The sequence below is a fragment of the Anoplolepis gracilipes genome, chromosome 6 (genome assembly GCF_047496725.1).
Source record: "Anoplolepis gracilipes chromosome 6, ASM4749672v1, whole genome shotgun sequence".
NCBI classification, from domain to species: Eukaryota; Metazoa; Arthropoda; class Insecta; order Hymenoptera; family Formicidae; genus Anoplolepis; species Anoplolepis gracilipes.
This window is the reverse complement of record NC_132975.1, coordinates 1177806-1199646: the sequence shown is the minus strand read 5'-3', so window position 1 is coordinate 1199646 and position 21841 is coordinate 1177806. Positions and strand designations below refer to the sequence as shown.

Sequence of the window (21841 nt, the reverse complement as noted above, 5' to 3'; positions counted from 1 at the left end):
TTTCTATTAATTCATGAGTTGTTACTGTATCAGCAACATTCAAAAGTATTTGTGCCTGTGCCGAAAGTGATACTATCACTAGATTCACTACTGCTGATAATTTTGTTATTAATAATTATATATTAATAATAATACGTTAGCTAATAATTTCTGATCATTTATTATGGTAGCATCCATTTTTGATTCGCATCAAACGCATGGTGAATCGTTCCGTTTCTAAGCGCACATCAAGCGCATTAACGAAATGATATCAATGCGCATCAAGCGCATTAACGGAATTATATCAATGCGCGCAGCGCATTAAGTGTGATCTATGCGTTCAATGCGTGAAACGGAACGCACCCATAGGGTCTCTCAGGTTTCTCTGTTATTACCAGGTACCTTTTGTATTAGAAATTATTTTATTCGATTTTATTTGTATAAGATTATTTTATTTTATTTGTACAAGAAATAAATATAAGCTCATATGTAATATTTATCACAATATCATTATAAATAAATTATTATAGTACAAGTAAAGCTATAACATGTACAAATTACTTAAACTTAAATACATTTTTTTTTCTCACTTCTCCAGGAAGATGTCTAGTACCTAATAAAAGACGAGCCTTATCTTCTTCCTGTGGCACGGATTCCTCGGGCGGTCCTCTTGGTTTTATTTGCAATTTTTGTTTGATGGCTTGGCTCAGTATTACACGTCTGGAATCACTCTTCATAGCCAACAATAAATCTAGCCATGTCCATGTCACATTATGATACTCTAAAGTTGGTATAACTAGTGCAAAATCACGTACATCCTCAAGATTTTTTTCCTTGTTTCCCTATAAGAATGAAATTTACTAAATAATTTGCATAACAGCAAATAAGAGCAACAACAAAAATTATCTTTTTTTTAAACTTATAAGTCGTTACCTTATACGATACGCGTACAGGTACTTCCGGTATTTTAATATATATGAATAATTTATTTTTATCTGCCCTCTCTTTCATTTTCTCCACGTCGTCTCTCCTTTCAATGGGCACATAAAAGGACGAGTCACGTTGTGGCGCTGGCGCTTCCTCTATGCCTTCCGGATCTCTCTCGGGAAAACAAAACTTGAGCATAGTATTAAAAAATTTTTTTGTCAAACCTAAAAACAGCAAAACAATAATTTCATAAATTAAGTCAAATTATTTATAAATTACAAAATTGTAAAAGATCCAAAACAAGAAGTTTGAAACTAAGGTATAAAATAACGCAAAACTTATTATAATATTGTATGCCCAAATGGCTGAATGTAGACATTCTCTTAGAAATATTTCGACTTTTAAATCAAATTAACTTAACTTTCATGCACAAAGAAAGGAATATATAAAGAATCCACAATAAAAATGGTAATGTAAAGTGCGCGAAAAATCAAAAGTGAAATAAAAGCAAATGCTATTCACTACTCTAACTAGACAGAGAGAGACAACACATCGAAATGATTCATAATAATTTAACATATAAGATAACATTCACATATAAGGTAAATCAATAAACAGAACAAGAAGAACGAAAACAAAACAGCAATCAAAAGATTTGTTTTTTATTCCTGTACTAGATTGAACTGGCTGTACTAGTAGTTCAGAATTTATTTTTTTCTCTTCACATTAGGATTAGTGCAGCCAGTGCAAAAATAAAAAAACAAACAAGGAGCGAAAACAAAAAGTAGCAATTAAACGAAACAAAAAAGATGAGAACTAAAAAATGATACATATATATTATATGTATTGGGCGCGTTCGGGCAGACACTATATAGCGCTACTAGTGTCGTTCTATCTTTGTTATTCATTAAAAGTTGAACAAAGATAGAACGACGCTGGTAGCGCTATATAGTGTCTCCCCGAACGCGCCCATTATAACATAACATGTCAAAATAAAACTGTATATTATACGTGAGTTATATTTTAATTTACCTATAGTAAGAGGTACCACATTGATTTCAAAATGCTCCTTTACAGATATTCCTGCTACTGGCGCTTTTTCTCTGCAAAAGACTCGAAGAGCTCTCTGCCGATCTACAGGCATATTGCTCTGTAATTCCGTAGGTACAAGTACTTCTGTATAGGTTTGATTTGGTAACAGGTTGGTCATCCGGACGTATCCCAGTTCCAACAAATGTTCTACCGAGTCATCAGTTTTGCTAGTTTTTGTATAAAGAAAATTAGTTAAGATAAGATCAGCAATACCCAGCTGACCGTCTGCGTCCGTCAGCCTCCATTGTGCGTGTTTAAAGCAAATCTCAGCCACTCTAGCCACTGCAGCTGGTTTGTCTTTTAACGTAGCTGATGCGGCTGCCGGTGCAGTGGTTTCTTTGTAACAATTCAACATGACGTCCAATTCTTCTGCCTTGGCACCAAGTTGTTCCTTGCATTCAAAAACATTTGTTTCTAAACGTTCCATTTCCGTTAATAATTCTGAGCTCGATTCGTCGGCTAGTGCCTTCTGTACTAAATACGTCTCGCGTTCCAAGCGTCTTAATTTCGCTACTAAACCGCGCACTGTGTTTTGTAACTGTTGTATTGGTCTTTTCTGGTCATCGACAGAATGCAATTGTAATTGAAATCTCATTCTCTGCAATCTTTCCGAAGCCTCTTTTCGCCTTGGCTCCACGTACAGCAATAAATTATTGACTATGTCCAAAATCATTGCATATTGCAACGAATTGGTGCATACATCCAGATCATGATGCATCAATGTGAACGCGTCAGCTGCGGTTAAATCTTTTCTTTCCCATGGACTAACTTCTTCTCTTGGTGGAGGCGGTACTTGATCTACGGAGCCTACGTCCAATGTTTGACCATAACCGACATAGAAAAACTCACATTTGCAACGAGACACTATACGTTGTAATTGATGCTGAGGACCACCACCGCCTCCTACTGTTTGGCTAACCACACCACCGACGCTCTGACCAGAGCCTACCAGAGCCGGAACATCTGGTAGACCGACTATGATGGTCGAATCTTTTTCCTAAAATGTAAATGCTAATTTTTACTAAAACTGAAACCTTTTAAAAACGCATCTTTAAAAAGGGTATTGCATCTCTTCCATGCATTAAGCTACTCTCTGGTAATATGAATGGATATAACGGCAGAGATGCTAGATTCTGTAACCACCTGTAGCCATCATTGCCGCTGCAGCATGTATGCAGCTCCTAACCTGGAGGGAGGGCACAACGCACACAAGCGCGAACGTGGCTACACATTTGTGTGAGTTGTTCTCTCTCTCATGTTATATGTTAGGGTGACGATGGCTTGTTACAATGCTTATAACGACTCAGTCCAGCCGCGTAGGCTGCACAGAGCTGCAGTATTCTCTTAGCGACATAGAACATGTTCATGCAAGTAACTCACGAGTAACTATCACGTGAAACAATACTTTCTACGGCCGTGAACTTAACAGGAATGAGAATAACTTCGCTAGAGAGAACCGCTGTACGGTTCGTTCCTGACAGGTTTTAATATATACAGGGTGTCTCATAACTAACGAGCCAACGCTCATAAGCGGGTAGAGCGGGTTAAATGGAATAGAAAAGTCCTGTACCATTTTACAATTTTCAGAATAATTATTGAGAAATTAATTTACAAAGATCGGCAAATCCGGCGCGAGTATCAGTCTGCCGCAAAGAAGATGGCGAGAAGGACGGCCTTAAGGACGATCGCTAAGCGCGCGCGGCGCAAATAAGCGCCATTGCCTCGCGGTTACCAGGGACATAGACGAGAAGCGTTGATAAGAACAATAGATTAGCGATTATTATTTAGCGACCGGCCTAGCGGTGGGCCGTCCTTCTCGTCATTTTTTTTGCGGCGGGCTGATACTCGCGCCGGATTTGCCGATCTTTGTAAATTAATTTCTCAATAATTATTCTGAAAATTGTAAAATGGTACAGGACTTTTCTATTCCATTTAACCCGCTCTACCCGCTTATGAGCGTTGGCTCGTTAGTTATGAGACACCCTGTATATATATATAATGTATTAATTCGCGAACCACCCGTCGGGTGCAGATAGAGTAGGTTAAATTGAGTATAAAAGTTGTCTACCATTATGCAATTTTTGCAATAATTAATGAGATATTAATTATAAGAAATTAGCCAATCGGCGTCCGGCAGGAGCGCGGCACGAAGAAGCTTCCTACTGTTACTTGATACTAGGCGCGCCGACGAAGCGGTGGGAGGAACGCTCTGCATTGACAATCTGAAGTCACACACATTCGTCGGCGCGCCTAGTATCAAGTAACAATGGGAGGCTTCTTCGTGCCGCGCGCTCCTGCCGGGCACCGATTGGCTGATCTCTTATAATTAATATCTCATTAACTATTGCAAAAATTGCAAAATAGTAGATAACTTGTTTACTCAGTTTAACCTACTCTACCTGCACCTGACAGGTGGTTCGCGAATTATGAGACATATATTTCTCACCAGGGTTGGGAAGTAACACGTTACTTGTAACGTCGTTACCGTTACAGTTACTTTTTTTCGATAACTGTAACGGTAACGGCGTTACAAATTTTGTTTGTAACGGAAAAAGTAACTTCGTTACATTCTTCGATAACGAGTAACAAAATTAACAGTTACTTTTATCGTTACTTTCCAGACAGTACATATCTATAAAAAGATGCTTAAAAGACAACTTAAAGACGTCTTATTGTATTTTAAATATCTTTAAGATGTCTCTTGACTTTTTTGTGTACTATGGGATTTTTTCAAATATACTTGAATGTACTATATTTTTTTCGAATATAAAATTTTCAAATAAAGGAACATATTTTTCGTTTTATGCATATGCGTGAAATGAAACTTAAAGATTGATAAGAATATTGAAACGTAGTATTACATAGAAACTGCTGGCATTTCTTTCTAGTATCTTTCTACTTTGTAAAAAAAACATTTAAGTAGACAGAATTCAATAATTGGTCAAGAATTCGAAATTATGAAAATTATCGTATTGTAATAGAATTTTAAAATAAAAAAAATTGAAGAAACGCGAAGAAAGCGATTTTAATCATATTTACAAATCTATTGAATGTGAACTAACAATAAGAAAATTATTTTATTTACATTTACTGAATCTAAACGTGTTTAAGAAAGCTTGTTTACACTTTTTTCAAAAGTTTCTCTTATTTAAAATAATTGATTATTATCAAAATTATTATACATCTTATATCAATAGCAATATCACTATTAAAAAATTATATTATTTTGATTACTTTAATGTAAAATAACGTTCAAAAACTTTTAGTGTTTAGTGTAAAAATTTGATCTTCTATTAAAAAAATGTTTATATTGTATAAAAAAAAGTAATGGAAATTATAACGATTTGTTACTTTTTGAGTAACGGTAACGAGTTATTTTTTTAAATTAGTAACGAGTAACGGTAACGAGTTACTTTTTGGAAAAAAGAACGGTAACGGTTACGAGTTACTTTTATAAAGTAACTTTCCCAACTCTGTTTCTCACATATATTTTGACAGATATACCTGTATATTATCCAATGTAAGCCACATAATATTATCGTCGATATTGTCGTCAATGTTTGCGCTTACAGTAGCGTAATATTGCATGCATTCCAACGAACCGACCCAGGTTGTTTTTGGAACGAGAGATCGCTCTTTCCAAACTGGATGATGGACTCTCTGCAGTATTTCTGCTTTAGCTGCCGATAAAATAACGTAACCGCGAGTCTCGATGCCTTTCAACAACACTTGACTATTCACCAAAGCAACTAGAAAAAATTTTGCTTATTAAGTTATCATCTTTTGTATGGTAAAATGAAGATACCAATTCTTTACTAGACACGAATCGTTACATTTAGTAATGTTTAAATCAAAATAAGGTAAAAGAAATATGTACTTAGCCAGTTTTTGTGCAAGACATCATCTTGATGGCATGCCGCTAATCCGCGCAGTTGTTGTCCCCTAGTCTGCACTGATAGATCATCACTAAAAGCCACAGGTTTGTTCACAGCCTCCGCTATTAACCTCTGTAACATTCCCACCACCTCGCCTTGTTGTGGCTTTACAGAAGAAGACGGTGTTACTTGTGTGGGCGTGCTCTGTTGGTCGACTACAGTCGATCTGGTAGCACGGTTCTTATGCGGCGTCGAACTGTTGTCTCTGTGGAAACCTTTGAGTGCTGCAGTTGACAAATTCTTTTTGAGCTGCTGAGTCTTAATAAAAGAATCAAAAAGTGCGAACGCAACGTCGCGATTAGTTTTCGTCCAGGCGCCTCGCAAATCGTGCACAACTAGTCGATGAATCGGCGTGTCACCGCTTACACCAGTGACCATTGCCTCTCTTCCATAGCTAACGCGTGCTACGCTCAAGCAGTAACACTTTTCAACCGGCTGGCGCAACGACGCACTCTCTACTTCGTTTTCCTGTAACGCGCTTTTCAGCCAAATCTCGGCATCGCTTAATTCACAATTCATGTACACAATAGACCATTCTGCCCGTGGCCGATGAATTAACCCATCGTCAATTGGATGCAGTGCTAGATTATGCTCCGAACTACAGGCTACTCTACCACCAGTCACCTCGAAGCCGCGTTGCATGGCAAATGACATCCAATAATTGACATGAAAACGATGGAAGGCTAAAGTCAGCCGAATTTTCTTGTAATGCCTGCTGAGTTGCTTCTTTCTAGGCCTGATGTTCTTGAACAATGGACCTTTTCTCGTAGGTCTTGTTGCGCCTGATAATATTAATTTAAGATTCTCGAACCATCTCAGTGTACTACCATAAAGTAATGCTGTTGGCGCACTGGCCAGCGTCGGTGATCCAGTTGGTTTGGTCTCGAGAGAGAGACTGACGTTAAGATTTTGAGAGCGAAACGCTCTGAACGAGTCGTGTTCTTGATTGCTTGAATACTCAGGTAATCGATCTGGGGCGCAGGGTATAGCAGTGTGATGATCACGTGGATCGCCTAAACATACCCATACCAATTTGATACTCAATCTGACATTAGGCAGGTGTAATAATCGGCAATCATCATATTTGCTAGCTGTACGCACGTACACATCGAGATCTCCCTTGATGATGATTTTCCCCTGCGTCCAGTCAAGCTCCAATCCAGTCCATGTGAGTTCCATTTCTTCTGTAGTGTTATATGGGTCCAAAGAACCATGTAGCAATACTGTCAATTGTTTCACACAAAGTGTCAATCTTCCATGAAGAACTAATCGCATTTTATCCCAGAATGGTAACGGTGGACTTGGATCTCTCGATGGATGAAGAATTTTCTCAAAGCTAAGATTACACTGGGCTATCACTGGCTCCCAGCATGGCCCAAACGCGTATCTGAATTTGTCGATGTCCCAATTGAGGTCATGATAATATTTTAAAGATGTCATTCCCCTTTCTACTACTATATCTTCCCATGGTGCACCAATTTCAATTCTGACAGTTCTTTTAGCTCTCAATGGTGCGAGAGCTTCTGCTCCGGCTAACCTGCCCCATACATTTAGATTTTCCACTAGAAGCAGTGGTTGGGGAAAATCGCGAAGCTGAAGTTTCCATTCCGCGCATTTTAGACTAATTCCTCGGATCCATAGTGTACTGAATTCTAAACCATCTTCAGGCCAAGGTGTTTCTGGATCCATTTCTTTAAGAGCTTTTATTTGTTTTTCTATGCCGTTTATGGAGGGATCAGCCAAAGTTAATATCTCCAGATCCAACATGGTCCATGCAAACAATCGAGTCCTCGCGGGACCTGTTCGTTGCATTTGCTTCCATCTCTGCACATAGATCTCTGCATTTTTTTTATTTAAACTGGCATATAATTCTTCGACTTTTCCCTGTGGAAGCAATAAGTGTGCACGGCAGAGCTCCTGCACCTTGGCATCCAACATCGCTTGCCGTTTTAAACTCTCCTTATATTCATCTTCTAGTAGTTCATAGTTGTCACGCAAACGTACTTCAAATGGATCGTCACTAAGTTCGAATGTCCATTCCTTGATCTTTATGATCAAATCACAGGGCAAAGATTCCTGTTTAGGCGTGTTCGAAGAATGAATTTCTTTTAACCATTTTCTGATGCTAAATAATTCATTCTGTATTGCGTTTGTAAATTGATGTTCATATGGAAAACAGATTTTTATAGAGTCGATATTTAACGCCCAGCACTCGTTCCAATTCAATACAAAGCCTTCGTTGCTTTGTCTCTCTGCTCGCACTTCTGCATTATTGAGTACTCTGACTAACTCAAAACCCTCGATCATAATTACATCAGCAATATCTAAGGTAACTCGAATGTAAGTAAGTCTCCATTCGCTTTGCGACCAACATAGTTGATCAGACGTCAGTATCAAGAAATGTTTAGTAGAAATATCGATAGAAATGGTAATCCCATTCGTAGCTAATAAATCCAGAGTGCGTTTCTTTTTATGCACCTCTAAAATATTAAAAATAAGTGTTTTATAAAACTAAATACATATTAATTATAATTAATTAGTAACTAGTAATCAGATTTAATAAATATTATGTTTCGTAAATATCATGTTCACACAAGAAAAAGAAATGAAACATTACATTTTTTTTCTTAATTGAATATATCTGGACATCGTTAGCCGTCGGTTTAGAAAGGTTTAATAAAGAATTAGGTGAAACTCTCTAACCGATCTAGCGTCAAATATCCTAGCATTAAATTTAACAATTCTTCAATATGTAAAAACATTGTCGAGAAGTAATTCGTCAAAGAGATAGAAACATGCAGTTGTACAAGTGTTCTTTTTTTTTACTTTCATCAAATATTTTTTAATATTATAAAATTATATTAAGAATTATAAATAAAAATAGAAAAAACTTGAGAAAAAAAGAAAAAGATTGCAAAAAAAGTTGGAACTATAATGAGTAAAATTTTCATATATAATTTAAAATAATCTTGCAGTCTTCTAAATATTTAAATAATAGTATAATATTTAAAATATAATTCTAGTATTAATGCAAAAAATTAATGGTTTGTTATTACCTTCAATACGAGTTGCACTTATTTCTTTCATAACAATAGATCTAAAATCTTTAGATTCCATCCAAACTTGCAATAAACGAAGATGTAAATTAGGACTCCATGCTAAATTAGTGCCATCAAGACTGATATTAATAGCATCAGAATTAATCGCAGCTTTGCACTTTCGTATTGCTAAAAACGGATGAGTTAAAGCTTGTGCATGTTGACACATAATTGGCTCATTCTTATTAAGAGTTATTGCACTCATGCCCTCCGCCACACCTACGAATCGCTTTGCGTTTTGCTCTAAAGTAGCTATATCTAAACGTGTCATTATAGAGACTAAAACAAATAAATGTAAAATGTAAAGAAACTTTTGCAGTAAAGTTATAAAATATACTCTATTATAGACTTACGCTTATTTTCTGCGATAAAGAATAGATTACAATTTGTTATTTTAAGATTCAATTGAATAGGATTACATGATACTGTAATTTTCTTTTTTGTCACTGGTTGTTGATACTTTTTGTAGCACCTATAATTATTTTTATGATTATTTTTATATCATATGCCATATTTATTGTTTTTACAGTCTTAATATTATATAATATATAATTTTACAATTACTTGTAAGCTTGTTCAAGAAATTTTGCAAGCTCCAAACTCCATTCTGTTATAAGAGCATCAACTGCAATTCCTACAGCATTATTACGGGTTGTTGCTAATAATACCCCTATAGAGAGTGGGCTTCCCCATTGATGAGATGTTTCAGAGATGTTACCATTGGCACCATTTAAAGTACAATATAAAGACTCTAAGACTAATTCTGTATTTAAGTTTTCGGTCTTATCTGTATCAGGCATAAAATATATATACTATCATTGTGTATTTGGATTAATATGATATTAGTTCAGTGTAATAACGCACGCAATTCATAATTTAATATAAAATAAGTATAGTATCACAGTAGTAATACCTGCAGATAAATTCAATGAAAATTTCATGTGTGTGACACTGCAAGATGCGTCTTGTACATCTGGTAATTTTATATTCAATGAAGAATCATGTAGTTCAGTATTTAATGTTATTTCAAAATTCGGTAATTTGTTTTTCAGTGATATATTGCTGCCAGGATTTGAAATGTCATGTTCATTACTATACAGCAATAATTCCCAGTCCTTATGATCATATATTATTGAAAGAGTATTCAATTGTATAGCAATAAATAAGATATTCTTCTCTAGCTACATATAGAATTGAACTGTGATTTAATTATACATTTTTGTTTAATTTCTTTTCATGTGAAACTTTTTTAACTTTTACCTTTGTATCAATTGACATTGAATGTAGGGTTAAAATAGGAAGTTTCCCACGTATGCATAGACCATCTAAATTTATAGAAAAATTTAACCGCATTCTGCTAGCTTGAAATTTTGCATGAACTTGAAGACTTCTTAAGGTACCTTCTAAACCTATCATGTTACTATCTTCTCTACCAGCTATTATCAATGAATTGCCGATTTTCAACGTAAAGTCCTAAAAGTATTATTAACGTCTTTCTAATACTTTACAATATAGCGATTACATTTATATCATTATTATTTATCTATAGTAAAGACTTACTTTGGGCAAAATAGGTGCTAATCTGGTTATTAAGTCATTAGAGAAATTATTATGTACATTGCTGCAAGTATAAGTTGTAGTATTTAATGTTCTTCTGTCTCTTAAGAATTGAAAGAGACCTGCACCACCAGATCCTTCAGTTTGAATTATTCCGATACATAATGTCTATAAATCAGACTCTATATAATTTCTTTTGAAAGTAATCAGAAATTTAGTTATTAAAAATCATTATATATTAACACTATATACTATCATTAGATGTAAAATAGATTCTATGTGTATATAATATTTTATGTCTATATAATACTGGCAATATTTGTTGTTAAAAAGTTATTCTCGTTTTGTATAGATTTAAATATTGAGGCAACAAACTTTTCATGTTCTACCTCGACTGAAAGTTCTCCCTGAGCTTTAAAAGTGGCTTCAACTGTTCCAGCAAATGTTACTTGCGAAAGACACGCATCAGAAGCATGTTGTAATAATTTCATAGTACCACCAACAATAGTAGCAGATGCTAAAAGTGTGCATGCACCATGTACAATACTAGCATCCAAGCTTAAACTTTCTGCATTTCCATTAGCCAACCAGCCATCACCAAGAACAAGTAAACTTATATTTTCTACATGTACAGCCATAAACTAAAACATAAAAATTAATAATGTGAACACATGTATTCCTTATAATAAATATGATTCTGTATAATATAGAACTGTGTAATAAAACTCTAAATTCTGCAAAAAATATCTTATACCTGTACAGATTTGATTATTATTGGAGGTATCTTCTTATTTCTAAAATCTAATAGTTCATCAGATTTTTTTATCTTACAAGTTGGATCAATTGGAACATCCTTATTTATTCTGACATCTTTCATAACAACAGCTAATAACTTTGCTACATCACTGCTAAAGAAACTGCTGCGTATGCGTATTTCTTCAACTTGCTAAAATTAAATATTGTTATGTTTTAATATATACTTACATATAATAACTTGAATAACTCACCAATGTAAAGCCATTTTTTGTTATATTGACATCACGAAGCCTAAAATAAGGTAAAGAAATATGGCCTACTCGCAAGTGGATTTTATAACAACGTTTTACTATCCATGCTAATAATCGTGGTACTATCCTATTAAATAGACAATTATGTAATATAACTACATTTAATATTGACATTAATTTTATATAAATTTCAATACTTACCGGGTAAAAAAACAATAAAAGGTTAAAAAAATTATGCAAAATGCAACTAATCCAGTCATATTTTTGACTTGCAATTAAAAATTCATTTTACAACTAAAAATACATCAGTTTCCAAATAATATTGCAGTATGTAGTGTGTAATTAATACTTTTTGTACAAGATTGCCATTTTTCTTAATGCTGGATTCACACTGATATCCGACATACGTACGACGTCGATATCCAACGACAGAGGTTAGGTTAGGAATAGAGCTTGTTTTTTAAGAATTCTTGCTAGAGATATTTTAGGGAGTTTTCTAGTAAGACACAGGCTTAGGCCGGCTCTACAATAGATGTAGTAAGCCTTAGGGTGCCGTCCCATGACACGGAAAACGGAATCGGAAAACGGAATCGGAAAGGTGGTATGGTGGGGGTAAACCAATCAGAATCATAGAAGTTTATTCCGTTTCGATTTTCAGTAGTTGGGTTCCCCATAGAGTGATTTTTCTGGAAACGGAACGGAAGCTTGAAAATCGGAATGTGCTTAAAGTTGTGTTCACATCACAGACTTCTATATTAACAAATATCTGCGATTGTTATATTGTTTGTATACAATTAATTTTAATTTAAAAAAGTGGAATAATGTCATCTGTAAGTATTATAATTACATAATACATCTATTAAATTATATTATATTATATATATTATACTGCTTAACTTGCTTAAAATTACAATTAAAACCAAAAAGTCACATTAATTTATATAGTATATAATAGTTTTTTGTTTGATTACAGAAAACAAATCTGTTATTTATAAAAATGATAAAGAAGTGGCAATGTACTTCACAATTGTCTTGGCAAAGAGAATATCGAAAAAAACAGCTATTGAAAGCTTTTATTATTTATAGACAAAAAAAAATAGAGAAAACAAAAAGAAGCGCCAATTTTGGGTACGTCCAATATTTACCGAAGAACGTAGGCGTTTACAGGAAGCAAGTGATAATTTAATAAGAGAAATGCAACAGATTGATATCGAAAAAAATATTGAATATCTTCGTATGGATGTGGTAACATTTTATGAATTATTACGGCTTGTCGGATTGAGAATCGAAAAACAATATGTGATAAGATCTCCAATATCTGCTTTTACACGTCTACAAATATGTCTAAGATATCATCAGGAGACAACATGTTATCAATTTCGTTTGCTTTTCGAGTTGGAGTTAATACAGTCTCAAAGATTGTATCAGACACTTGTGACTATTTAAGACGTATTAAAAGACAAACTTTTTCCTAAAATCGATGAAGATCTTTGGAGGAAAAAGGCCTACGAATTTGAAATGCAATGGGATTTTCCTAACTGTATTGGAGCAATAGATGGAAGACATATGACAATAATGGTATGTTTCTTTTTTAATATGTAATTTATTCTTTTTCTTATTTTGATTGAAAAATAAGAAAACTTTATCTTTCAAAAACAATCAAATTTATTATGTTTTAAACTCTACCTCACAGTGGTTCCACTTATTATAATTACAAGGGTACTCATAGTGTTGTTCTCCTAGCAATTTCGGATGCGAATTACTGTTTTACAGCAGTAGATATTTGGAGCAGAAGGCAAACGAAGTGACGGAGGCATTTTCATAGACAGCGAAATTGGACGTCATCTTATCAATAATACGTTGAATCTACCTCCGCCAAGATCGATTGTACAAAATGGTCCAGAGTTGCCATTTACTTTAGTAGGCGATGAAGCTTTCGCATTAACACCTTTCATGATGCGACCTTATCCACGTGCCAACAATTTAAATTTACAACAAAAAGTGTTCAACTATAGACTCAGCCAGGCTCGTAAAGTCGTGGAATGTGCTTTTGGCATTTTAACGGCACGTTGGAGAATTTTTCGACGACCGTTGTCAACAAATATAATTAATGCAATTACTAATAGTGAAAGTAACCACTTGTTTGCATAATTTTTTAATGCAAAAAAGATCTTACAGTTCCCGCTGAAAAAAAACAATATTTTTCATCTTCTTTAGAGCCTGTAAATATATTAACAAATGTTTTTCAAGTAGTACACTATAATAATATAGAAAGAGATAATGTCATAAACCAAAGTGCAGTAAAGATTAGAGATACACAGAATTTTTTGGTACTGCGGGAGCTATGGAACAACAATGGGAGAAGGCATTACAGAATGAATTTTAAAAATTAATTTATAGATTTATTATTTTATTTAATTTTTGTCTATATAATCTTGGCTATATTGACTATATTATATAATCTCTGACTATATTCATATATTAATATTCTTTTATATATTTATATGTTAATATTTTTTAAATTTTCATAATAAACATAAACATAATAAAATTAAATAATAAACTTTAATAAGTCAGATATAACAGATCCTTAAATATTTTATTCCAATCTTAATCTTTCCTCCGTTTCACGTAATTTCATAAAAAAATGTAACTCTAAATTAGCTCTTTCCTTGTAAGGTAATCTACGTAACCCTTCAGCCAATCATAACATGAAACCATCTATAGGGCTGGGCTCGAAATTCGTATTTAAGGATTGTAAAATAGTTGTATCCAGATCGTCAGTGCTTGAACGTTTTCGTTTTTTTGAAACAAAATTAATATATTAAATTAAAAACTAATATCTATATACAAATATATAGTAATATATTTAGAAAACTAACTTTCTGAGAACGAAGTCGCCACAGAACATTCAGAGACAAGTGATGATGTTAAAGGTGGTCTATTTTCTATATCATATTGAAAATGAACTTGAAGCAGAAGTTGAAGGAACAGTTCGTTCGTCAATATTCAATACTCGAGCTGGTTCTTCTCGAGCTTTCGGAAATCTTAAAGATGAACATGTTCTAAAACAGAAAAAATAGAAAATTAATTTAGTATTTTGTTATTATTTATTATTTTGAAATGTTAGTTAACAGTATAACTTACTTCTTATATTCTAATGTATCATTAAGGAAACTCATTGCATCGTAAAAACGAAAAAATGGTTTATTTTTTTCATGTATAGGTGTACTGGCGGCGCCACTTCTTGTTTCAGTGTTTTGTATTTTCTTAAAATTCCTTCTAGCTTTTGTATAGCACTCTCTCAAATATCGCCATCTTTTCTCAGCTTCCACAGGTAAATACACTCCTAAAATATTAATTTAAAAAAAAAATTGCTTACAAGTACAATTTAACAATAATGCCTGCGTTCAGCAGATAGAGCAGATCAGTGAGCGCTTAGTGATTCTTTAATATAATTGCTTCTTGCATTTAGATCTTTGTTGGATTTAAGTGCAAAAACCAATCACAATAAAGAATCACTAAGTGCTCACTGATCTGTTTTGTCTACTGAACGCAGCCAATGTAAATACAATGTACATAAAAATAAAATACATTAATAAAATTAATGTTAATAAATAAAATAAATTAATTAAATTAATGCAAATAAATATAATAAATTAATTAAACCATAAGTTCACCTGCTAAACAGTTATTGATTTCCTGCCATAAGTCATTTTTTTAAAATTTTGTCCTTTCTTACTCAAGAAAGTTGGTATGCGATGATCATACAAGGCTGGTCGTTGTTGAACTCAACTTATTAATTCTTCATCCATTTCTTGTGCTTTTGAAGCATTATTTCCATCTTCTGTTAGATCTCCACAAGCTGTAGATGATGTCTCCATCATATTTTTCTGTATAGTTTTATCTAAACGATAAGAATAGAAATTCACTATTGACTGTAATATTGTACTATTCACATAGCACAAAAATACTATATTTTCATACTTAGCATAACAACTTTTCCAGCTTCATCAATGCTTAAAACATGACATGTGTCATCGTAGACACTAAAACAGGAATGATGAATATTATCCATTTTCAATACCCATCCACAGTAGCCATATTTTGCTATCTAATAATAAATAAATCATTTAAATACATAAAACAAATAATTAAATTTTACACAAACTAAAATTACATAAGCGTATTGTAATTGTTATATTACAAATGTTTGCTAGACCGTTATAACAATAGTATAATCTAACCTAACCTAACACAACATAATTTAGTAAATGTATTATGTAATTATAATGCTTACAGATGACATTATTCCACTTTTTTAAATTAAAATTAATTGTATACAAACAATATAACAATCGCAGATATTTGTTAATATAGAAGTCTGTGATGTGAACACAACTTTAAGCACATTCCGATTTTCAAGCTTCCGTTCCGTTTCCAGAAAAATCACTCTATGGGGAACCTGACTACTAAAAATCGAAACGGAATAAACTTCTATGATTCTGATTGGTTTACCCCCACCATACCACCTTTCCGATTCTGTTTTCCGATTCCGTTTTCCGATTCCGTTTTCCGTGTCATGGGACGGCACCCTTAAGCTGTAAGAAATTAGGCCGAGTCTACAATAGATGTAGTAAGCCTTAAGCCGTAAGAAATTAACCAATTACAATTGACTTTAGAGAAGAATAATGAATATGATTGGTTCATTTCTTATGACTTAAAGCTTACTACAGCTATTGTAGACCCGGCCTAAAGGTTATTCTTCATTAGTCGCAACGTCGCAAATAGTGTAAACGCCATACTATCCAATCAGCATCAAGCTAGCTGGATGCTGACTGGATTACATGACTTGCGATGCTGCAATGCGACTAATGTAAAATGACCTTAAGGCTTACTACAGCTATTGTAGACCCGGTCTTAGTTAAAGCGTACTCTACAATGGCCTTGTTTACACCGATATACTTTGATACGCGTATTAAATACTACTGGCCAATCACAGCCATTCCATTCTTTAGAAGACTGGCCATGATTGGCTAGTATAGTACTTAGTACGCGTATCAAGTGCTCGGTGTAAACTAAACTAATGAGATTTTAAAACAAGACTTAAGAAATTAACCAATCATATTCATGATTCTTTTCTAAACTCAATTATGATTGATTGATTTCTTAAGTCTTACGTCTTAGGGTTTTGTACTCTTTACAATATTATAATTGTATTTTTCAAAAATGTCAAGTTTTTTAATTTACCCCACCCCCACCCCTGTCGCCCAAATTTCAAAATTTATTAAAATATGCGTGGTTTCAAAGTGGATACATACAAAATAGACCAACAGAGTTTGAAACACCAGTAGAATTTGGTTTTAAAAAAAATTCTAAAGTAAAATGCGATATTTGTGTCGAAACAGCAATAATAACTTGTTTTTGGTGTAAAAAATCGCTTTGCATAACACATTTTTTCTATGAATATCATCTTTGTAATGAATATGTGCTATAAATGTAAGACATATATTTATGAACAAATTCTGTACTAATTTCTTTAAAAAAGATGTGCTTTTAAATTATTGATGAATACTGTTAAGGTTTTTGGCAGTTTTCCTTACCCATGCAACAAATGTTGGTATTCTTTTAGTTCTGCCTAATAAAAAATTCTTATTCATATGAAATTACTTGTAATAATTTCAACCTCTTTTTCTTCTTCCTTTCTTTCTTCTTTTTTTTTGATATTTTAACTTTTTTTTCTATTCCTTCTTTTATTTTTATTTTATAGTATTTTTTAATCAATAAACTCATTAAATTAAATTATATATTAAATTATATTTAATAATTATATAAATTTATATTTACAATTATATATGCAAATGTGAAATATAATATTACTATTTCTTTTATTCTTTAATTTATTTTCTAATATGTTGCGTATTATGTCATTAAGATTAATCTATTTTTATGTTTTAATATATGCACAACATAAATATATACACAAGAGGCTTTTACTGAATGTGTCGCAACTAAAGAAATAACGCAACACAACTTATAGCGCAGCGTCTATAGCACGAAGTTATCATTTTGTTTTCTCAAAATTGATTCGTGGAACTCACATATTATTATACATGGATGAATTTGACTTTCGATACTCTTTAATTTTTGTTCTTAAAAAATTTTTTAAATTTTGCAAAATAAGGGGGGGGGGGGATGGAGTAAATTAAAAAATTTGACATTTTTGAAAAATACAATTATACTATTGTAAAGAGTACAAAATACCATAAAACTTTTGTATAAAACATTTTTTTATATGTCCTATATTTTCAAAGATATTCGCTAAAAACGAAAAATTCTTTATTCTTCGAGGGGTTGTTTCAACCCCTAAACGTTGAGATACGCAGCTAAAAAAAATATGAGTCTAATATTTTTTTATGTTCTACATATCCAAAACTCATTAAAATCGGTGAGGGACATTTCCGACAGTTCCCTTGTAAGATATACATAATTATAAAATGTAGTATATATAATATATTTACATTTTTGATAAAAATGTTAAAATAAAAAGCCATTTTTTTAAATTTTAAAATATTGAACATGAAAAAAACTAGTTGTATGTGTTTGCGTGTATGTGTACGAATCTTAATAGATATTTATAATATGGATTTAAATATTTTAATAAGAAATTTTTATAACATTTCGGAATTTTTATTTACTAAGGAATCTCAAAGTAGAAAAAATAAAGTACATGTTTTGATGAAGAAAGTCTTTTTATTTACTCTTAAAATATTAAAATTTTTATTTATTAAATATATTAAATGAAATAAGAAATGTTTTTTTTGTTTACTTATGATGTTGAAATTTTTATTTGTAAAATATGTTACTTTTATGTTTATGTGTAAAAACTTTAATAATTATAATATTTGTAATTTGGATAATCAAATTTTATAGAAAAAGAAATTACAAACATTAGTAGTTTGGTTGAACAAATAAGATTGATTCCGCGATATCTCCTTTAATAGATGCTTTTATTATATTTGATTATATAACGAAATAATTATTTTTAAGAACAGCAACAATATCTAGCAAGCTTTTTATTGGGCCTGTCCACCAGGCCGCAGTAAAGCTTTATTTGTAAGATACTGTTAATATAACAATAATAATTGCTACTGTTAAAAATAATTATTTCGTTATAATAAATAATCAATCAATCAATGTTTAAAAGATATAACTAAAACCAACAAATAATTTTCTATTGATTTGATATATTATAATTAAATAAAAACAAAAATTGCTAATATTAAAGGTTAATAGCTCAATATTTAGTTTTTAACAACTAAATTGTTAATAACTAAACGTTATAATTAAACGTCAATTAAACCAATAATAATTAACGAACGATCAACAACAATTTACATAATAAAAATAAATTAAGCGTATAGTTAGCAGACATAATTAAAAAAAAATTTGTTTAATTAACGTAAAATTATTTGGGCAACACATTTGTAATGCTTTCATAGTTTGGGAAGTAATAGTTTAATTGTAATAATTAAATAAATTTGACTTTTATGTACTTTAACAGATAAATTTTATATTTTTCATGTTTTATTACTTCAATCTATTGCAATCGTTTGGAAATCATTTGGGCAAGTTTAGAAAAATAATCCCATAGTTTAGGAAATAATAATTTTTTATAATTAATGAAAATTAATTGATTTCGTATAGTTAGTAAACATAATTGAATTTTTTTTAATCAGTGTAAAATTATTTGGGTAACACATCTATAATAGCCTTCTAGTTTGAGAAATAATATAGATTCATTGTAATTAAATAAATTTGTTAACATCTAAATCTAATTTGTTAATATCTGAAAATCAGTTTCACCGAAAAACATTTTCTACTTTATCGATTACGTATATTTGCTGTGAAAATAACGGTTCATTTTTTATGTAGTTCCGATTATGTATACTTCATAAACTACGTTCTGTGTTGTATACTTTTTATTTTTAATACTTCTAAAGCCTTTAATGTTAAGCCTATCACACAATGCCAAGCAATAGGCAATAAGAACAGGCAAGAAAGGAATAGATGATCTTTTTCTCTCTTTCCTGCCTGTGTTATTCCCTGTTCTTATTCCCTATTGCCTGGCATTGTGTGATAGGCTTAACATTGAAAACTACAGTTGGATCTCTTATCCTACGACATTTTCGGAATCTTCCCCTTAAATCTTTGATCCTACGACAAAAATTTGAAAGTGAGGATATAATTCCCCTTTTGCGGTCGTAGCATGAGAGGATTTTTTGTCGTAGGATAAGAGGTTTCGTAGCATAAGAGGGCCGTAGGATAAGAGGTCCGACTGTAATAGTTTCTATACACGGTAACGCAATGACGCAGTGACCAATCACCGTTTTGTTTTTCTGATAAAACTATTTAGTATTACCAGAAAGCAAGACTGTAATTGGTCACTGCGTCGCTGTATCACCGCTTTCTCGCGTCCTGTGCGCAGAAATTCTGTTTAATATATATTCAAGGAAGTTAATATATTTAAATTTCTATACTCTGAAAATTTAAATAGATATAACCATTTTCAATACTAGAAAAGAATGCTGCATGTATCCTAGGTCTAAACTTTTACTTTAGCTAATTAATTACTTTTTAATAATTTAAATATTATAGTAATTACAATTGTGACTTTAATTTATTCGTCATAATAAATTTATTTTTAGAAGAATCTTAACTCGTAAGCTCTAACAAAAAATTGTAATACAAAAGTATATTTTTATCTTTATTTATTTGTTTGTGTTTATAAAAATCTGTTTTTTTGTTTTTTCAAAAAAAGTTTCCAAAAATCGAGCTTCGTTTGCATTGCTCTAATTAAATCAATTATGTGTCGTTGATTAGATTAATCTTTCTTCTGGTAGAGGCTTTGTCAAATTATTCATTTCCACGCGCGTGTGACGCTTCTTTCTCTCCATCATGAAAAATGCAACAAGGGAACCGGTAGCGATGAGAAGAAAACAAGTCCACGATTGGACCCACAATCATCGCTATATTGAGGACACAGTATATACAGTAGTACAACTCTGGTAATTTCGGCATGAAAAATGAGTTGCACATGCGCGAGCGAGGTATGTAACCAATCACAAGCAATTGATCTTCTGTCTTAGTTTCTCTTTTTATTTTTTTCTTTCTTAATCCTATAGAATGTCAACGTAAGGCCTATTTAAATGCCATGGACTACGAGTGTGAAATACAATAAAGTGATAAAGGAAGAAAGTAATAGAAGAAATTAAACTTTGTGTACCTTGACCTCCGCGTTCACCGGATTTAACGCCTTTAGATTTTTTGTATGGGGTACTTTCAAACAAAAAGTATAAAGTGCCTATTAATGACCTTCAATCATTACAACAGAGGATAGTACAAGCGTGCGAAATTACAGATGTACAATGTCGGTCATTCACTCGTTCTGTGATCGATAGGTGCAATACTTGTCTCCGAGCTGGAGGCTATCATTTTGAACAAAATATTTAATAATTATAAATTTTGGTTACTGTAAAGCAATAAAAGAAGTAATAAAAGAGATAAACCCAGATTATTTCGACATTATTCATTCCTATGGTTTTGTAACTTAACAAGTCGATATCTCTTAAATGAAGCGTTTGCGAGCAAACTTCCAGAGGAAATTTTTGTTTGTTTTAAAGTCCCAAATTCATATTTTAAATTTGACCATTTAACATGGGAGCATCCTGTATATTGTATTATACAGGGTGAGTCTTTTTAATCAACGCACGCAATTATTTTGGAAACAAAGCATTTTAGAGAAAAATGTTTCAGACAAAAGTTGTATGGTTTTGAGGGGGCCATAAGAAGGTACTATTTATTTGACCTTGAAGAGTTATTTGAAGGTCACATGAATGTCATGTTTAATTTTCTAAATGGGACACCCTATATATTATTGCATATTCTTGTAACTTATCTTGAGAGCTTTCCAAAACACTATAATAAAATATTTTTTCATTAAATACTTTTTGAGTTATAAGGCTTCAAAGTTGCAATATTTTGATGTAAAATACAAGATATCTCGTAAAATATTCATTTTTCAATTATCTTACCCTAATACTTTTATGCACAGAATAACGTAGACAAATCAATTGGCGTAATTAAAACACATAATTATGTTAAAGTAAAAATGTGTAACTGCTGTGCAAATTCAGATTTTTTCTTAAAGAAAACTATGTGTTTTCTTTATACCAATTGATTCGTA

At 32.2% G+C, this 21841-nt stretch overlaps 1 protein-coding gene, 1 long non-coding RNA gene and 1 pseudogene across 2 annotated transcripts; 1 reads left to right on the top strand and 2 right to left on the bottom strand.

Annotated features, from left to right (window-relative positions):
* Window positions 1–442: 442 nt before the first annotated feature.
* Window positions 443–12049, bottom strand: Hob (bridge-like lipid transfer protein family member hobbit). Its single transcript, XM_072894027.1, has 15 exons — window positions 11797–12049; window positions 11596–11722; window positions 11343–11534; window positions 10978–11229; window positions 10592–10756; window positions 10292–10504; window positions 9945–10212; window positions 9596–9818; window positions 9385–9503; window positions 8990–9310; window positions 5876–8413; window positions 5503–5747; window positions 1939–2995; window positions 913–1130; window positions 443–821 (listed from the first exon to the last, which is right to left on the bottom strand). The coding sequence occupies exons 1-15, from the start codon at window positions 11853–11855 to the stop codon at window positions 537–539; spliced, it is 6282 nt and encodes a 2093-aa protein (XP_072750128.1). The 5' UTR covers window positions 11856–12049; the 3' UTR covers window positions 443–536.
* Window positions 12050–12197: 148 nt separating this feature from the next.
* On the top strand, window positions 12198–14058 carry LOC140667028 (uncharacterized). The gene is made up of 3 exons (XR_012046901.1): window positions 12198–12425; window positions 12569–13173; window positions 13339–14058. It is a non-coding gene; the product is annotated as an uncharacterized lncRNA (long non-coding RNA).
* A 136-nt stretch (window positions 14059–14194) lies between these two features.
* Window positions 14195–16202, bottom strand: LOC140666910 (uncharacterized; annotated as a pseudogene).
* Window positions 16203–21841: the final 5639 nt, after the last annotated feature.

Excerpts from the sequence above, each read along its gene's own strand:
- Hob (XM_072894027.1), bottom strand. The coding sequence starts at position 11,855 with ATGACTGGATTAGTTGCATTTTGCATAATTTTTTTAACCTTTTATTGT. Across the intron at positions 11,535-11,595 it reads CAAAAAATGGCTTTACATTG|CAAGTTGAAGAAATACGCAT; the intron begins GTGAGTTATTCA and ends ATTTAATTTTAG. Across the intron at positions 10,757-10,977 it reads AGGGAGAACTTTCAGTCGAG|ACATTATGTATCGGAATAAT; the intron begins GTAGAACATGAA and ends TCTGATTTATAG.